The 16253-nt window shown below is 45.4% G+C and overlaps 1 protein-coding gene across 1 annotated transcript in view; it reads left to right on the forward strand.

Moving 5' to 3' along the window:
- The first annotated feature begins 319 nt into the window (after positions 1 to 319).
- The window catches only part of LOC147630327 (uncharacterized), a 71586-nt gene continuing 55652 nt past the window's right edge, over positions 320 to 16253 (forward strand). The window contains exons 1-3 of the mRNA XM_086810075.1: positions 320 to 1544; positions 1698 to 2506; positions 2672 to 2764. Of these exons, the coding sequence (XP_086666201.1) occupies positions 533 to 1544; positions 1698 to 2506; positions 2672 to 2764 (1914 nt within the window). The 5' untranslated portion in view covers positions 320 to 532. The remainder of the gene's footprint in view (positions 1545 to 1697; positions 2507 to 2671; positions 2765 to 16253) is intronic.

Raw genomic sequence — 16253 nt, forward strand, 5'->3', positions numbered from 1 at the left:
TATGCCTCTAGCATGGCTAAATGAACTATTAAGAAAGTTCTTGCACTAATTCTTGTTTAACAGTTTTCATGATTAAGACTAATTAGGTAGTTTGATTATAGCCTGCAATTAACAACCTGCAACTAAATTGTTGCCTTCTTTTATGAAGATTGTCCAGGTTTGGGAAAAAGTTGATCCATGTCTTGGGTTTGCAGGTAGCTATTCAAGAAGTTTATTCTTTTGCACTAGGTGCCTCTCATTTTTTTGCACTAGGTGTAAAATGGGAGGTCCATTGCCTCCCATTTTTTGAGTTGGTGGGAGGTCAAGAAGCAATTCCTAGTTTTTTCTTTTTTACATTTGTACACACAATTGCTCATCTATGTTGTACACTACTTGTAGAGTTACTGATCGATTGGGCCATGCTTTCGGTGGAAAGTTGATGAAGATTTTCGATCACGAGTGCCAGGCGCAGTAGGGTCTTGTTGATTTGAACTTCTCTTCTAACCAAAGTCAAGGCATTCTTTGGGTCTATGAATAGCCCCTGGGGCTTATCATGGCCTTGTTGGGAGGGAATCAGATTGCCAAGATGGGAGAGCAAAGCTTACCCGACGTCATGCCATTGGAGGTGGCTGCCCGGGAAGATTTCATATCACAAAGCTGGCCAAACAATCACATGGGCTGCACTGACCCTTCCGACGACCTCTTGGAGCTATCAAAACTGGTGTCATGCAATCTGCATCCTCCAGGTCATTCTCAAGAGAGTTCAGATCATACTGGCACGACATCAGCCATCGCCAGCAGCATGTTTCAGCCACCATCTGCAATCCCACCAATATCAGATATTGAGACCCCCAATTGGCTAAGAGATGAGCCAAGCTGGTTGAGGGAAGTGCCTGTGGACTGCAACAACATGCTTAGCTCCCAAGTATCCAACAGCTTAGCTAGCCCGCAAGAACCACCTAGCATCTCCTACATTGATTTCCCCCACAGCCTCGACAGTCCTTTCTTATGTATGCCCACGAACGAGCTTGGAGTCCAGGAGTTCACATCACAAGCAGCTGTGTTTCACAGTACTGGGCCTGACCACCAGGACTCAACACAAGCTTTGGATATTCAGTTTTGTGAAGGGAGTTTTATAGATGCTGACCACCCTTCTCAGACAACACCAGATCAAAGGCAGGCTCACCACCAGAGAGGACCAAGCCTGACAAAAAGCAGCCAGAAAGACATCTCAGATGTAGAAGTGGTGAAAGAAATTCAAGTTTCACGGCGATTGGAAGGAAAAGTCGGTAGTCTTTCTGTTGCAGACACTAAGAGGATCCGGCTAAAAGTTTCAAAAGTGCAAGACACAAATCAAGAATCTGAAGGAGCAAAGAAAGGAGTTCACAATGGTGGGGACAAGGGATTCCATGATAGTGGGGACAACGGTATCAATGACAGTTTGAACTGTATTCCAACGTGGACTAGCAATGTCACTGCTTCAGATGCATTTGAGAGGATAGTAGACCACCAGCCAACAGCGCAATGGATGGCAGATGAGACTTTCAAGGACTTCTTAGCTATCGGTAAGCAAACTCAAGCTTAATTGTTTTCATTGATTTTAGTGCTTTGATTCCTCTCTAATATGTATTTAGGTATTATGTCGTCGTCATTTGGCCTTTTTGACAAAACATTCCACCACCCTCTCTGATTTGATCTCAAATGCTTGTGATCTGCAGACCTCCAAGACTTGACATCCCTTGAAAGCCTCAACCAGAACTTTGGTGAAAAATTTTGCAATACGAAGCTTAACCGTTCTTGTCAAAATGATTCGGAGTCCACTCTCGCACTTGGGGCGCAAAGTTTAACAAATGGTTTGCATTTGTCGACTTCTCTGTCAACACTCTCATCTAACCTTTCTTCATACACATCTACAAGGGATCTCCTTACTATTCAACCATTGGATCATCACCAATTCATGCCCCATCCCACCAAACCACCATCAGTTGTGCCTCCAACAGACCGGTTCATCGGCTTCGGTCCTATGCAAGGTCTTGGAGTCTATAGTAGAGACATCCCTTCATTTTGCACTAGTTCAAGCTCACAATTGATGGTGGTTACGCATCCACCCTTCCCATCTTTGCCTTTGGAAGCTACCTCGCTCACTCCTTCCTACATGTTTAAACGCGAAACCTTGTCAAAAAACAGCAGAGCTCATATGCTAGCACTTCACAACAAATTGATAGTGCCCAACATGAGTTCAAGAGAGAGAAACATGTCCATTAATCAAGGTCCCTTAAAGTGCACAACATCTCTTGTTACAAAGGATTTAGGCAGCTTGCACTGGAGATCTCCTGCAGCAAAGACCCGTGCAGCTCGAAAGAGACGGATGGCAAAGAACCGCATACCAAATCAATCCAGCACAACTTTGCAAGCAGCCACAAAATCTCTAGCCTGGTCATCCGCATTGCCAAGTCATGAAAATCAGATTGTTCCCAACAGTTTACCAAAGCAAGAAGCAGCTAATAAACCAACAATCGAGGGGCAGGTATGAAGCAAATCAGCTCTCTATCAACCAAAAGGAATGCACATATCTTTGTTGATATTTCTGATTAAGCAACATGAGCGGCACAACTCCTCAAGTCCATTAATCTTCAACGAAATATGAATTTGTATGGTGTCACAAGTCTGGAGAATCGTGTGTTTATTGCAGATCTTGGGTTCGGAAGCACATCTGAGATTTTTGCTGCAAAAGGAGCTCAAGCCCAGTGATGTGGGGACTCTTGGAAGGATAATCTTGCCTAAGGTAAGGGATTATTCTTTATATTTGTTTTGAAGGTTTTTGTATAAGCCATGATCAAGTCTGCTGCACAATTGATATTTTTAACACCTGATTAGGCCAAACGGTCCTCAACTCTACTCTCAGAATCTCTCCTGCTGCTCCTGCTTTTACCTTTCACAAGAAAATCTCTTGTCATTCAGCTTTTGTCTATCGCTTCGTATTTGAATGATTTTCTTCTCATAAACACTCATTATCATTATAAATCAGATTGACAAAACCCAAGGTGCCTTATTGTCCTCCCTTTTGTGGACAAGGGAAGAGGGGGGTGTTTGAAGCCCCAAGACCTGTGATTCGTATCCACCTCAGAGCTACAGGCCCCATCTCTAGTGGAACTGTTCCAGCAACCCCTTTGCAAAAGCAAACTTTCTTTGCTGAACCACAATAATAACAACTCCAACTTTATATGCTCGAACTGCAAAAAGCAATCCAGATTGAGGCAATCTTTCACACCACTCTACGGTCCTGCTCCCTATTGTGATTGATATTGTAGCATATGTATAGCCCAGCCCATGGAGGCCAAGTGGACATCATATCAACCCCGCCTTTCTCCTGAGTAGAACTACAGCAGTCTCTTGTGAATGCAACATCTGTACAACAGAGTGTCCTCAATGTCAGCCACTGACTGAGCACAGATGCATCGGCCCACATACTGGCTCATTTACCAATCATTACTGAGCCAGTTGCTTGTTGCAACCACGCAACATTTTTTGGAAAACCATTTTCTATGTTCCTGCTTGTTCTCTTGCATTTTAAACCTTTTCATGTTAGCAGACTTTATGCTAGCAGTATTTTAGCTGCTTACATAGCTCCCATTATTATGAAGCCCTTTCCTCTCCAAGGAATCAGGCAGAAAAGTCTGAACTAACTGTTTGTTATGATGCTTCCCTCCATGTTTGTGATGATGCATCAAGTTACTAAGTCATCATATGGTGTGAATTTCTTTTATAAGAACTGGCCATATTATTCTCCAGTCTTGAAACCTCCCTGTATCGAAGAATATGGATTCTGACCATGAAAATTATCAAAGGCACTCAGACATAAGTTGGGGATATCGCAAATGCTACAGTAGAGCTGCAAAAAAATTTACACACTCGATGTCAGAGCTGAACTGTACATGGATCTACTGTGAATGGTTTTCTGCAGCTGCACAGCTGAACAAATGGATTGTGTATAGTTTTACATGTTGTTCAGAGAATTGGGAGAGCAATGCTATGGTAGGCGTAGTAGAAACATTGTGGAAGATGCACAAAGAGATAGAGAGAGAAAGAGAGAGAGAGAGAGAGAGAGAGAGATATTAAGCGTCTACTAAAGACCCAATGGGCCTATGAGACCAAAGTGATACAATGATGTCCATGGCATATCTCATCATGGAATGGAAAATAAAACAGGAAGAAAACATAAATATAGCTATCTCACTGGGATGATACAAAACTGTCCATGGAAACTCGTCATGGAAAGTACACAGACCTTGATTGCACGTACAAGTTGATGTTTGATTGATATATCAAAACCCTCAAAGTACAATGCTTTTATAGGCACAAAGCCCTATCTTTTGACCCATTCAAACACCATACGGCAATGACACATGGCATAGCAATGACATCACTGCTTATGTCAAACTCGCACATAATAACTACTCATACGAGTAGGTTCACATCCCGAGATTAAAAAAAACGGGTAGGTTCACATGCACATGTCACATAAACGCTAGCATTCTAAGGCATGTTCACACACACAAGGACTCCGATTTACCAACAATCCTCCCTTCGGTGTCAAGGTGGTGTCTCATGAATTGGCCTTCTTATTTATGGTGATTTGGACCCACAACCGTACACATGATTCAAAAGATCACAGCTAATGATGTATTGGTTCTGAGTACATACCCCAAGAGTGCTTTCCTCTAGTTTCACCTATTGCAGACGACTCCATCTGCTACCCTGACTGCATTCTTTTGATGGATTTGTGCACTTCCTTAGGACTACGCTTAACGGCTGAGTCTGAATGCTCTGATACCAATGTTGAATGCACGTAAGCCTTGCTGTACCAATCCACAACCCTAAGCCTAATTAAGAACAAGATGCTAAATAAACATGATTAAGACAAGAGAGAGAAGAAGAGAGAGATAGTTGGTGTCAGAGTTTTATTTATTTATATGGTACAAAAAGATGTTTGAATGATTGTACATCTTTAAAGGCTGTTGGTCTACCCCAATAGGGTGACCTCTCACCTTCTACATTGTTCATGTTGAAGATTAGCCATGGCACTGCCGTGCACGTGACAGATACAATCAAATTCCACAGGACTACCTAGGCAGAGAACCCATGATTGACTCAAACATAAATAAAGAGGATTATTTAGAAAGTCTAATTGGTATCCACCTTTGAGAGAGATGCAGTGTAGGCTTTCTCACGTATAGTAGAGGATTCCAGCTTGTCCGGACCATCTTCAAATTCTTCTTCTTCAGCAGCAACCAGGTTGGCATGATTCTTCTTCTCTTGTTCGTTAGCTAGCCGCTTGAAGCATAGGTTCTCCGTGTGCCCCAACTTTCTGCAAACCTGCATTTGACAACCTTCCCTTTTCTCCTTGGTGGATTTTTTATCTTTCATAAAGAAGCCCTTATCCAGATCAAAGGTAGAGTCAACCTGATCTTGAAGTATGCGATCTTCATCGAGAAGTGTGGCTACCATATCCTTGTATCGCATTGCTCGCAATACACGAATTGTAGATAGGACTTCTTTATACTTAGAAATGTCTTCAAAACTTGAAAACAAGGCTGCCTTATCATCTTCATCTACTTGTGCTAACAATGTAGTCAATTGTTGTAGTAGTGACCCTATGATGCTTAAGTACTCTTGCAGTGTATGAGTGTCTTTCATTTTAAGACCATAGTATTTTTGCTTGAGAAACACTTTAGAGTTATTTATCTTGTTGCGAAATAAATTCTCAAGCTTTGTCCATGCTTCATTTGTTGTCTTGTTGAAATCAATGTGATGCAGGAGGTTCTTTGCCAATCCAAGCCCTGTGAATGCCATAGCTTTGTCATTTTTGTCTGTCAAAGCTACCACCACAGGCTCCATAGGTAAACCTTCAGGCTTTGACTCATCACCCTTGATGATCTTCCATAGTCCGTCCCACATCAGGAGTAGCTTGATTTTAGTATGCCACGTTGGAAAATTAGAGCCAAAGAATTTGTCGAAAGAGAGTGCTCTTGTTGAGGTCCATGGTCAATGGCAGGTGACAACTATATGTTGCATGAATCGGCTGTGCAGAAATCGCAGCGATTGGAGTAGCCATCACGCCAATCGGATTGTCAATTGGAGCTGGTGATTGCTGATTGGAGCTGATGATCCGATTGTCACAATGATTGGAAGGCAAAGGTTGGCGATCGGAGCGAGGCAGAGATCAGCGATTGGAGGAGCCAGCGGACAGCAAACATCAATCGATGATCGAAGCGAGGCAAAGATCGGCGATTGAAGGAGCCAGCGATCCACGATTGGATGTCATCAATCAACAATTGTAGAATGTAACGATTGGAGCCAGCCGATCATGTCGGAATGTGCAGCAGAAATGAGACAGAAATCAGAGAGCAGAAAACTGCAGAAGTGCAAGAGAGTAGTAGTGTAAACTCTGCTATTTACACACGATAGCCGATACAAAATGTGGGGGGTATATATATATATATATATACATGCTGGGGCATGCACTCGGCCAGTAGAAAACAGGCCAACAACCCCCTAAATGGGCCGACGACTAGGTATAGCCTAGTCGGCCAGCATGCAGCTGGGCCCCCATGGCCGCCACCTCCTATAGGTCGGCCAGAAAAAAAAAATAGCAAAAAAATAGCCGCCCCCCCACAAGCCTACAAAATAGGAAAATGGACAAACCTAAACATGACCAAGGAGTCCTCGCATGGGTGGGCACACCCACGTCACAGGCCCTCACTCAGTATGGTACAGACAGGAGATGAATGCTAACACCCCCTCTCAGCTCTAGAATGCGGAACCAATCCAGTGAGTTGGAGTGCTGACAAAGCATCTGCTGAGGAAGAGGCTTCATGAAGAGGTCCGCCGCATTGTCCTCCGTCGACTAGCAAGATGTCACCATCCAAAATCTTCTCTCGAACAAAGTGATATTATATCTCTATATGCTTGGTCCGGGCATAGAAGACCGGGTGCCGAGCAATAGCTATACAACTCTGGTTGTCGCACTAATGACCGTGGGCTCCTGCTGAAACCCAATCTCGCCAAGTAACCTCCTAAGCCACACCACCTCGCAAGCAATACCACAAGTAGCCCAATACTCTGCCTCAGTGGAAGACAAGACAACAGCTGGCTGCTTCTTGCTGCTCCAAGAAATCGCTCCCGAGCCAAGGGTAAAGCCGTATCCTGAAGTAGATCTTTTGGTGCCTAGATCTCCTCCCCAATCAAAGTCACTCCAACCTCGGAGTCTGACTCGGTCCTTCGATCCCCTTCCAATGTCATAAAAGAGTCCAAGATCCTTCGTGCCTTGTAAACACCGCAAGATCCGCAATCCTGTGTCCCAATAAGTCTTCAAAGGTGTCTGCATACATGAGCTCAACAACCCCACTCGAAAACTCAAGTCCAATCTGGTGTTAAGCAACCAAATGAATGAACGGACAAGTTTCTGATACTAAGAGGCATCAACCTGCTTACAAGGATCATGTACATTAAGTTTGGTATTCAGGTCCATCCGAGATGAAATAGGTTTGCAGTTCTCCATACTCATGAACATACCGCTGCTGTGAGAAACAAAGAACTCCCTCTAGGTCTGCCGATCTCAAAAAGAAATAGAGTAAGCCTAAATCCGTCATCTCAAACTCCTCTGATTTCGTCACAGCTATGTGCTCCACATGATTGCCAGTGAGGACAAGATCATCCACATAGAGGATAATCAATGTGACCCTACCGCATTCTCGAAAGAGATACAAGTTTGGATCTGCAGAAACCCTCTCTGAAAGAAAGTATCAATCTTCTGGTTCCAAGCCTTGGGAACCTGTTTCAGACCATACAAGGCCTTCCACATCTTGTAAACCATACCTTTTGAGCCCGGAACCTCAAAGCCTGGAGGTTTCTCAACATACACCTCCTCCTGCAAGTCACCATTCAGGAACTCAGATTTAACATCAATCTGATACACTGGCCACTACTGATGAAAGGCAAAGGAAAGAATTGTCCGAATCGTGGCCATCCTAGCTGTCGGTGTGAAAGTGTCCTCATAGTCGATGCCTAGCCGTTGAGCATAGCCCTTAGCCACAAGTCTGGCTTTGTGCTTGTTCACAAACCCATCGGACTTATAATTGGTTTTGTAAATCCACTTGACACCAATGACTGACCGTTTCGATGGCCTCGGAACCAACTCCCAAGTCTCATTCTTCTCTATTGCCTCTAGTTCCACTTGCATGGCTTTCCTCCAAGTCTCCTAGGAAAGAGCTTCCTTAACTGAAGTAGGCTCCTTGTCACGAATGATACAAGACATCAAGGCATAATTTACCTGCAAATGCTCCTCTGACTGAGATTTGTCACGAACTCTATGCGATCTTTGAGGTCCATCCTCCGTGATCCACTCAGAGGGATACTCCATCACACCAGACTCTCGAATGGTATCCAACAACCACTTCGGTACCTGAACAAAACGCGGAGCCTCTTGCTTCTGCTACTGTGGCAAATCTCCAACCTCGAGATCAACCTCTCCTACTGGCTGAGGCTGGCTAGCTGGAACAATAGCCTGGGACTCATCCTGATACTCATCTAGCTCTCCAAGAAGCAGTGGCTCCTCACTAGTGGAACCTGGAACATGCTCATCAAAGACAACATCTCTGCTGACAAAAACCTCATTCTGCTCCAAGTCATATAACCTGTAGCCTTTGGAAAGAGAGTTATATCCCACAAAAACAAGCTTCTAGGACTTGGAGTCAACCTTTCCCCTCTGTTTCTTTGGAATGTGAACATAGGCATCACTCCCAAAAACACAGAAATGGGAGACATCAGGTTTCTTGCCAAAATAAGCCTCAAACAGAGTCATCTTAGGCACTGCAGTCGTCCTCGGAGATCGGTTGAGGATATGGACATCCGTAGCCACAGTCTCTCCCCAAGTGGACGAGGAAGGTCGCGATGCTCCAACATCGCCCTCGCCATCCCCACCACAGTCCGGTTCTCTTGCTCAACCACTCCATTCTCTAAAGGCGACCCTGTATTGGCCAGCTCCTGCTTGATGCCATTCTCCGCACAAAACCGCACAAAAGCATTGCAAGAGAACTAACCTCCTTTGTACACAAACAGTCTTCACCTGCAATCCAGACTCCTCCTCCACCAAGGCATACCAGTCCTGAATCGAGCAAAGGCTTGGTCCTTATGTGACAGAAAATACACCCAGGTGAACCTGCTACAATCAACATGAAATACAAGGCTCCTCCCAAGGATGGGGTCTGCATAGGCCCACATAAGTCAGTGTGAACCAACTCTAGTGGTTTCGAAGCTCGCCTAGTAGCCTACTTTGGAAAAGACTCCATATGCTGCTAGCATCCCACGAATGCAAGAACTGCAATGTCCCTACTTGATGCCAACATGTAGCAGGCCATCCACCATCTGGTCCCCGAAAGCCCGCTGCAGCACGTCCATGCTGCTAGCATCCCACGAATGCAAGAACTGCAATGTCCCAACTTGATGCCAACATCTAGCAGGCCATCCACCATCTGGTCCCCGAAAGCCCGCTGCAGCACGTCCACATTCAAGTGGCCAAAACGAAAATGCCACAACTGAGTACCTGTAAGAGAAGAGAGTGTTGAGAGTTTGTATATCCCATTCTCCACTCCGCCTTCCCAAACAACCTGGCCTGTTACTTTGTCCCAAATAGAAACTGAATGCTCATCAAACTCCACCCGCATGCCAGTCTTGCAAACCTCATGCACTGACAAAAGATGAAAACCAAGAGATGGAACATAAAGAACTAGGGAGGAAAGCTTCCCCCTCTCTGCCATCGGGGACGAACTCCAACCTGCCCTCACTGTGAATCGGGATAGTGGACTTGTCACCAATAACGATGTTTTCCGGTTTGCCTCCGAAGGTCCTATAACAACTCTCAGGAAGGAGTCATGTGCCTCGAAGCACCACTGTCCATAATCCACTCCCGAGTATCCCCAACGGTGAGACCAATCGCCTCCCTACTCGAAGAATATGAAGCTTCGGTGTCCATAATCTCCAAGTGCACAAAAGCTAGAGTCTTCGCGGCTGCTGAGGAATTTGCACCTTTCTTGGTGCTCCGCTCAGGACATTTCCTCCAATAATGACCCTTCTAGCCACAATGGGTACAGGTCCGCTCGGCCTTCAAAGCATCACTTTTTCTTCTTAGAAGACTTTGACTGTGAAAACTGCCCTTTGCCCTTGTTGTAAGCCCAACGGAGCGTGCTATGACAGATTCAACCACGGGTCCAAGAGATATAAATAGAGAGAGATAAGGGGGAGAGAGAAATGGGTACACGGGTTTTACACAATACACCATGCTGAGCGGGGAACAAGCCCCGCCCCCTTTTCAGGAATTTATTTCAGGAACAATCCAGGGGCTCTTCCAAGCTAGGACCAATACAACAAATGAATACAATATCAAACAAGAGTGCCAATGTCGAGGTTAGACTGACGTCGAGGTCGAGGCAAAAGTTCTCTGATTCTTGAGCTCACCACTAGGAAGACCCACAAGAGTCTTACAATATCCAATATTTGAATCAAGTCTTTGTTGCTCACAAAAATCTTCACGAGGAACTCGAGGACAAGATGTGAGAGAGATGCACAGTTATCCAAGGTTCTTTCACCAAAAGGGAGGAGGCAGCGTTTCTTCAATGGGTGGCAACCCTCCAAAGAAGGCGGCTGATAGGTACTAAGGTGGATCTGGGTGGTGGAAAATGCTGGCAGAAGGTGGCTCTGAGCGGCAGAGGCAGCTCTAGGCGGCAGATGCGCCGGCGGAGGTGGTGGAATCAGGCTCTGGGCGGTGGAGGCGCTAAGCAGAGCGCTGAGCTCTAGGCGGCGGCGCGACAGGCGGCTCTAGGGCAGGGGCGCCGGTGGTGGTTTAGCCGGTAGAGGCGGCGCTTGCAAGCATGGCAGAGGTTGAGGGTGGAGAGGGAGATGAGGATGATGAGGATGATGAGGATGATGATCAAACCTTCAAAGATGGCTCTCCAAAATTTGATGATTCTCCAAAAGGGTGCAAGCTTCTTTATATACTTAAAAGGGGTCCTTGCTTTTGCCTTGCTTTGCTTTCGCTTTATCTACTTGCTTTTTCTTTTTCTCATTTGAATATTCATAATAGCCAAAGTTCTTGATTTGTGCTTTTATACCTTCAGGCCTTGCTTTTTGGCCCTGGAGCTACTTTTTGGAAAACTGGCTTTTAGCTTTTTGATCCAGTTTGATGTCTTCTTTCCAATGGTGCCCTCAGCTTTTGGTCAACATAGTTTGACTTTTTGCTTTTTCTTGCGTTTTGACCAAGATTGGTGCTTTTTCCACTGCCAGCTTTAGGAACCCTCTTCCTATGTATCCTTCAACCTGTCCATGTGTCTCGGCATGAGTTCTATCATGTAAAAAGAGCTCGAAGGGCCAAATAGTTACATTCTCTCCCTCTTATATCACAGTTGTCCTCAATTGTGGGGTACAAATATTCCATATGATCATGGTACTAGCCCTATTTGGTGCTCTTGTGCATCTGGTCTTTCCTAATTTATGTGGTGCCTTCTGCTCATCTGGCAATATCTTTATGCCTTTTCTTTGACCGATGTCCTTGTTCTTGATGGTACACATTCTTCATAGCCTGTCACGTGTGTTAGATATAAATGCATACTCACCTTCTCCAAAAACTAGACACAAGCTAGTCAACAAACAAGTATGTATCATTCGCGTCTACTCGGTATTCTAGGTATTGGCCCGGTAGTCTGGAGCTCAGTGGACTATCACATGCCATAAATCCAAGCATTGTCCACACATCAAAAATAGCACACAAAGTCAAAGAAATTCAAACATACATCAGTATGCAATGCACAAGTAATGATCCTCTTGTTCATGGATTGTCCTGTTTGGTTTCATCGAAACCGTGCTAAGCCATCTCGTTCCCGAGGAAAACCGCTCAAACTATCCTCAAGACCATCTGGTCACTAGGACCGCCTAAGAAGTCTTCCGCGGTCATTTGGGCCATCTGGTCACATTGACCGCCCGACTATGAGATCCAATACAATCATACGGGCCATCTGGTCGCAATGACCGCCCAACTGCAAAATCCAATACAGTCATATGGACCATCTGGTCGCAATGACCGCCCGACTGCGAAGTCCAATACAGTCGTATGGGCCATCTGGTCGCAATGACCGCCCGACTGTGAAGTCCAAGATATCTCGCATCATTGCCGTCCAATGGGTCATCTGGCATCGTTGCCTCACATATACAAATCTCGTTCGAGCGTCGTTGCCACCCAAACTAGAGCATGTCCAAATAACCATTATAAGCAGGATAATGATCAATTCCAGTCCAATATACATATACAATGAAGAGGGCTAGAGGTACAATCCCTCCCTCTTAAATCTTTCTGATGACAAAAAAAAGGCACAAAAATATGTTCCAATCAATCGTAGAGATCCTCATCTAAGACTTTCATAAGCCACAACACGGCCCTCAAGATACAAGACTTGCTCCAATGCAATCTTCTTTTGACAAACTTACTAGCAGGATATCAATCCGATAGCCAAAAAGGTGATAGTCCAAGTGGTAAAGTGTTTGCCTAGGACCGAAAGGTCTTGGGTTCAAACCCTGCTTGGACCCCTCGGCGGCACCTCTCATCCGCGCTCTCCATAAGCTTCCCTTTCGGCGTCGATCGTGTTCTGGCCGCCTTTCCCAGGAGGACTCCAGTGTAGCCCCTCCGCTCTCTGTGGTCGAGTGTGCTCGTCGCCCTCTTCAGAGGGCCGCGTAGATGATCTTGTAGCTCACGACACCAGCGTGGCTGGGACGTTGAGCGAGTTGTAATGTTAACTATTAGTAGGATCTCTCTCCCGGGGAAAAAAAAAAGGATATCAATCCGATAATCTTCTGGTCTCTTTAGCTTCTTGCTCTGGCAGGTTGGGACAATTTGCAGCCAAGTTTCTCTTCTTTCCACATTGGAAACACTTCCCTTCTTTGGCATATTCCTTGAATTTCTTGAGGGACAATCTTCTTCAAAAGAGTGGAGGTTTGTCCTTACTCCCATCCTTCTTCTCTTGGAACTCGGCTCTTGATGGGGATCAGTCTTTAAACTTATTCCTTTGAGATGGATCCCGATTGTCATTCTTTGTGTTGCCGTCCATCCAAGGCATGTACAAGACCTCGGCTTGCAAAGCTGTCTTGAGCTTCTTCCAATGTTTTTGGTCCCACCATGTAAACTACTTGCATAAGCTTAGGTTGCAATTCATTGACAAGCTTACACATTTCCATTAGTGCTGGAATGGGGGTATAAGAAGTAAACTTCAAAGAAATTGCTGAAAAGTTGTTAAGGTATGATGTCACATTCTCACCAACTTTCTGCTTTACCTCATCCCATTCCTTCTGCACATCAGCTTCAAAGTTTGCAAGTAAAAACTTCTTGTTGAACAAGGTCTTGAGACCGGTCCACGTCTTCGGCTCAGTCCCTTCTTGTACTACTTTTAGCCACCAATTCAAGGCGGCATCCTTCAAATGCATACGAACCATGCAAAGTTTTGACTTTTCATAGTAGTAATCACCTCCAAAAGGAGCATCAAATTGCTTGACAAAGGATAAAGTTTTTTGGGTATCCCACTTTCCATTAAAAACATCAAACTTGACACTCTTCTCTCCCAGCTTAAAGTCCATTTTGCCGGTTGATGAAGGCTCCTTTGCCTTCCTTTCCTTCACTTGTCCTATAGAAGCTGCATCCAAGAGAGCGGGCCTAGGGATAGCCTCCATGTTTCCTCCTTGAGAAATAGATCGGGTAACTCTGGATCCTTTTGCAATGGTGACTCCTTTGGCCTGAAGATAGGCTTTCGCAGCTTCAACTCCTTCAGCTTCGATGGCTCAATCCTTGATGAAATCTTCAAACATTCGAGCCCCGTTCCTTCTTCGCTCAAGCTAGGAACTCTTCTTCTTGAAGATACTATTTGAACTTTTCAAATCTTGATATTCTACTGATGTCATGGCCATGATCTCATGAGAGAGAGATTGGCGGCCTTGGTTCCCTTCTAGAAGTTGTGTTGGCTTCATAGTTGTTCCCTTCTTGAGGCCCTTGGTCTCCCTCTGCTCTCGACATGGCTCTGTCACCCCAAGAAAGTTTCTTCAAGAGAAATCCTTGATCTGATACCACTGTAAGCCCAACAGAGCATGTAGTGACAGATTCAACCATGTGTCCAAGAGATATAAATAGAGAGAGAGAAGAGGGAAAGAGAAATGGGTATAGGGGTTTTACACAGTACACCACGATGAGTGGAGAACAGGCCCCGTCCCCTTTTCAGGAATTTATTTCAGGAACAATCCACGGCCTCTTCTTAGCCAGGACCAATACAACAAATGAATACAATATCAAACAAGAGTGCCAATGTTGAGGTCAAGGCACAAGGTCTCTGATGCCTAAGCTCACCACTAGGAAGACCCACAAGAGTCTTACACCAAGCTAGTATCAATATCCAATATCTGAATCAAGTCTTTGTTTCTCACAAAAATCTTCACAAGGAACTTGAGGACAAGATGTGAGAGAGATGCACGGCTATCCAAGGTTCTTTCACCTAACGGGAGGTGGCGTTTCTTCGACAAGTGGCAGCCCTCCAAAGAAGACAATTGATAGGTGCTATTGGCGGCATTGCTGGAGGCGGCAGGCGGGAGCGCTGCGGCGAAGGAGCATACAGGGCCGCGAACAGGCGGTGAACAAGCGGCAAACAGGCGGTGGAAAACGCCGGCGGAAGGCGGCTCTAGCCAACTAAAACGCCGAAGGTGGCGGGCTCTGGGTAGCAGATGCGGGCTCTGGGTGGCGGATGCGCTGGCAGAGGTGTCAGAATCGGCCTGTGGGGCGGCGGCGCCACTCGCGGAGCAGCCAGCAGAGGCGGCGCTTGCAGACAGGGTAGAGGCTGAGGGTGGAGAGGGAGATTTTGATGATGAGGTTGATGATCAAACCTTCAAAGATGGCTCTCCAAAATTTGATGATTCTCCAAAAGGGTGCAAGCTTCTTTATATACTTGAAAAGGGGTCCTTGCTTTTGCCTTGCTTTGCTTTCACTTTATCTACTTGCTTTCGCTTTATCTACTTGCTTTTGCTTTTTCTCATTTAAATATTCATAATAGCCAAAGTTCTTAATTTGTGCTTTTATAGCTTCGGGCGCTTTTTGGCCCTAGAGCTGCTTTTTGGAAAATTGGCTTTTAGCTTTTTGATCCAGTTTAATGTCTTCTTTCCAATGGTGCTCTCAGCTTTTGGTCAGCATAGTTTGACTTTTTACTTTTTCTTGCTTTTTAACTAAGACTGGTGCTTTTTCCAGTGCCAGCTTTAGGAACCTTGTTCGTATGTATCCTTCAACTTGTCCATGTGTCCGAGCATAAGTTCCATCGTGTGAAAAGTGCTCGGACAGCCAAATAGTTACACTTGTTGTTGTTGGTGGTGCATAATTTTGACTGCTGGCTAGTCAAAGCCTCACAACCTCCGCCCTGTGGAGGGTTCAGAAACCAGTCCTCCTGGTGCAATATCATCGACACAAGCTCCTCCCAAGTAATAGTGTTGAGCCTTCCACTAGTGATCAAAGAGGAATAGAAAGCTGAGTACTGAGAGGATAGATAAGACAACACGGTGATGGCCATGTCCTTTGATGATATCTCCTTCCCAGCCTGAAGAACCTCCTATTGAAGAGCTTGGAGTTTGTTGATGTGCTCCCACATCGTCGCGAAGACTTGCACGATTCATCACTCGCATCTTCACTTCCAAGGAAACTCTCTTCATGTGTGATACCCAATTGTACAGACAGGCCAAGTGTTGCCAAATCCCTTGAGCTAGCGTCATGTGTTTGATATGATTGATCACTTGGGGTGTGCAGTTAAGAAAGATGAAAGAGCGCACATGGGCATTGCCATGATCCCACAACTGTGCCTGGGCCTCCCACTCTTGACCGATAGTGAAGAGTCCTCCGCCGGATCTGGCCTTGAAACACCAACTGCGACGAAGTCAGCCAAATCATAAGATTTCAAAACAAACTCCATCATCACCTTCCAAATGCCATAGTTGTTCCCATTCAACTGTGACTCCACCGGGAACGTCGGGAGGGAGGGAATCTTCATAGGTTTTTCCGCCATCTCAAGCAAATCTACCATATCGGGGGTTCACATGGTCTTGTAAAGGGAAGTTGGGTGGGAAATAAATTGAAGAAGAGGCTGCGTTTTCTCGCAAGGTGGCTGTCCAGCAATGACGCCCACCTTCTACCCGCTTCTCCACGTCCC

Source organism: Cibotium barometz, chromosome 16 (assembly GCF_041138505.1).
Source record: "Cibotium barometz isolate CiBa-2024 chromosome 16, ASM4113850v1, whole genome shotgun sequence".
Lineage (NCBI taxonomy): Eukaryota > Viridiplantae > Streptophyta > Polypodiopsida > Cyatheales > Cibotiaceae > Cibotium > Cibotium barometz.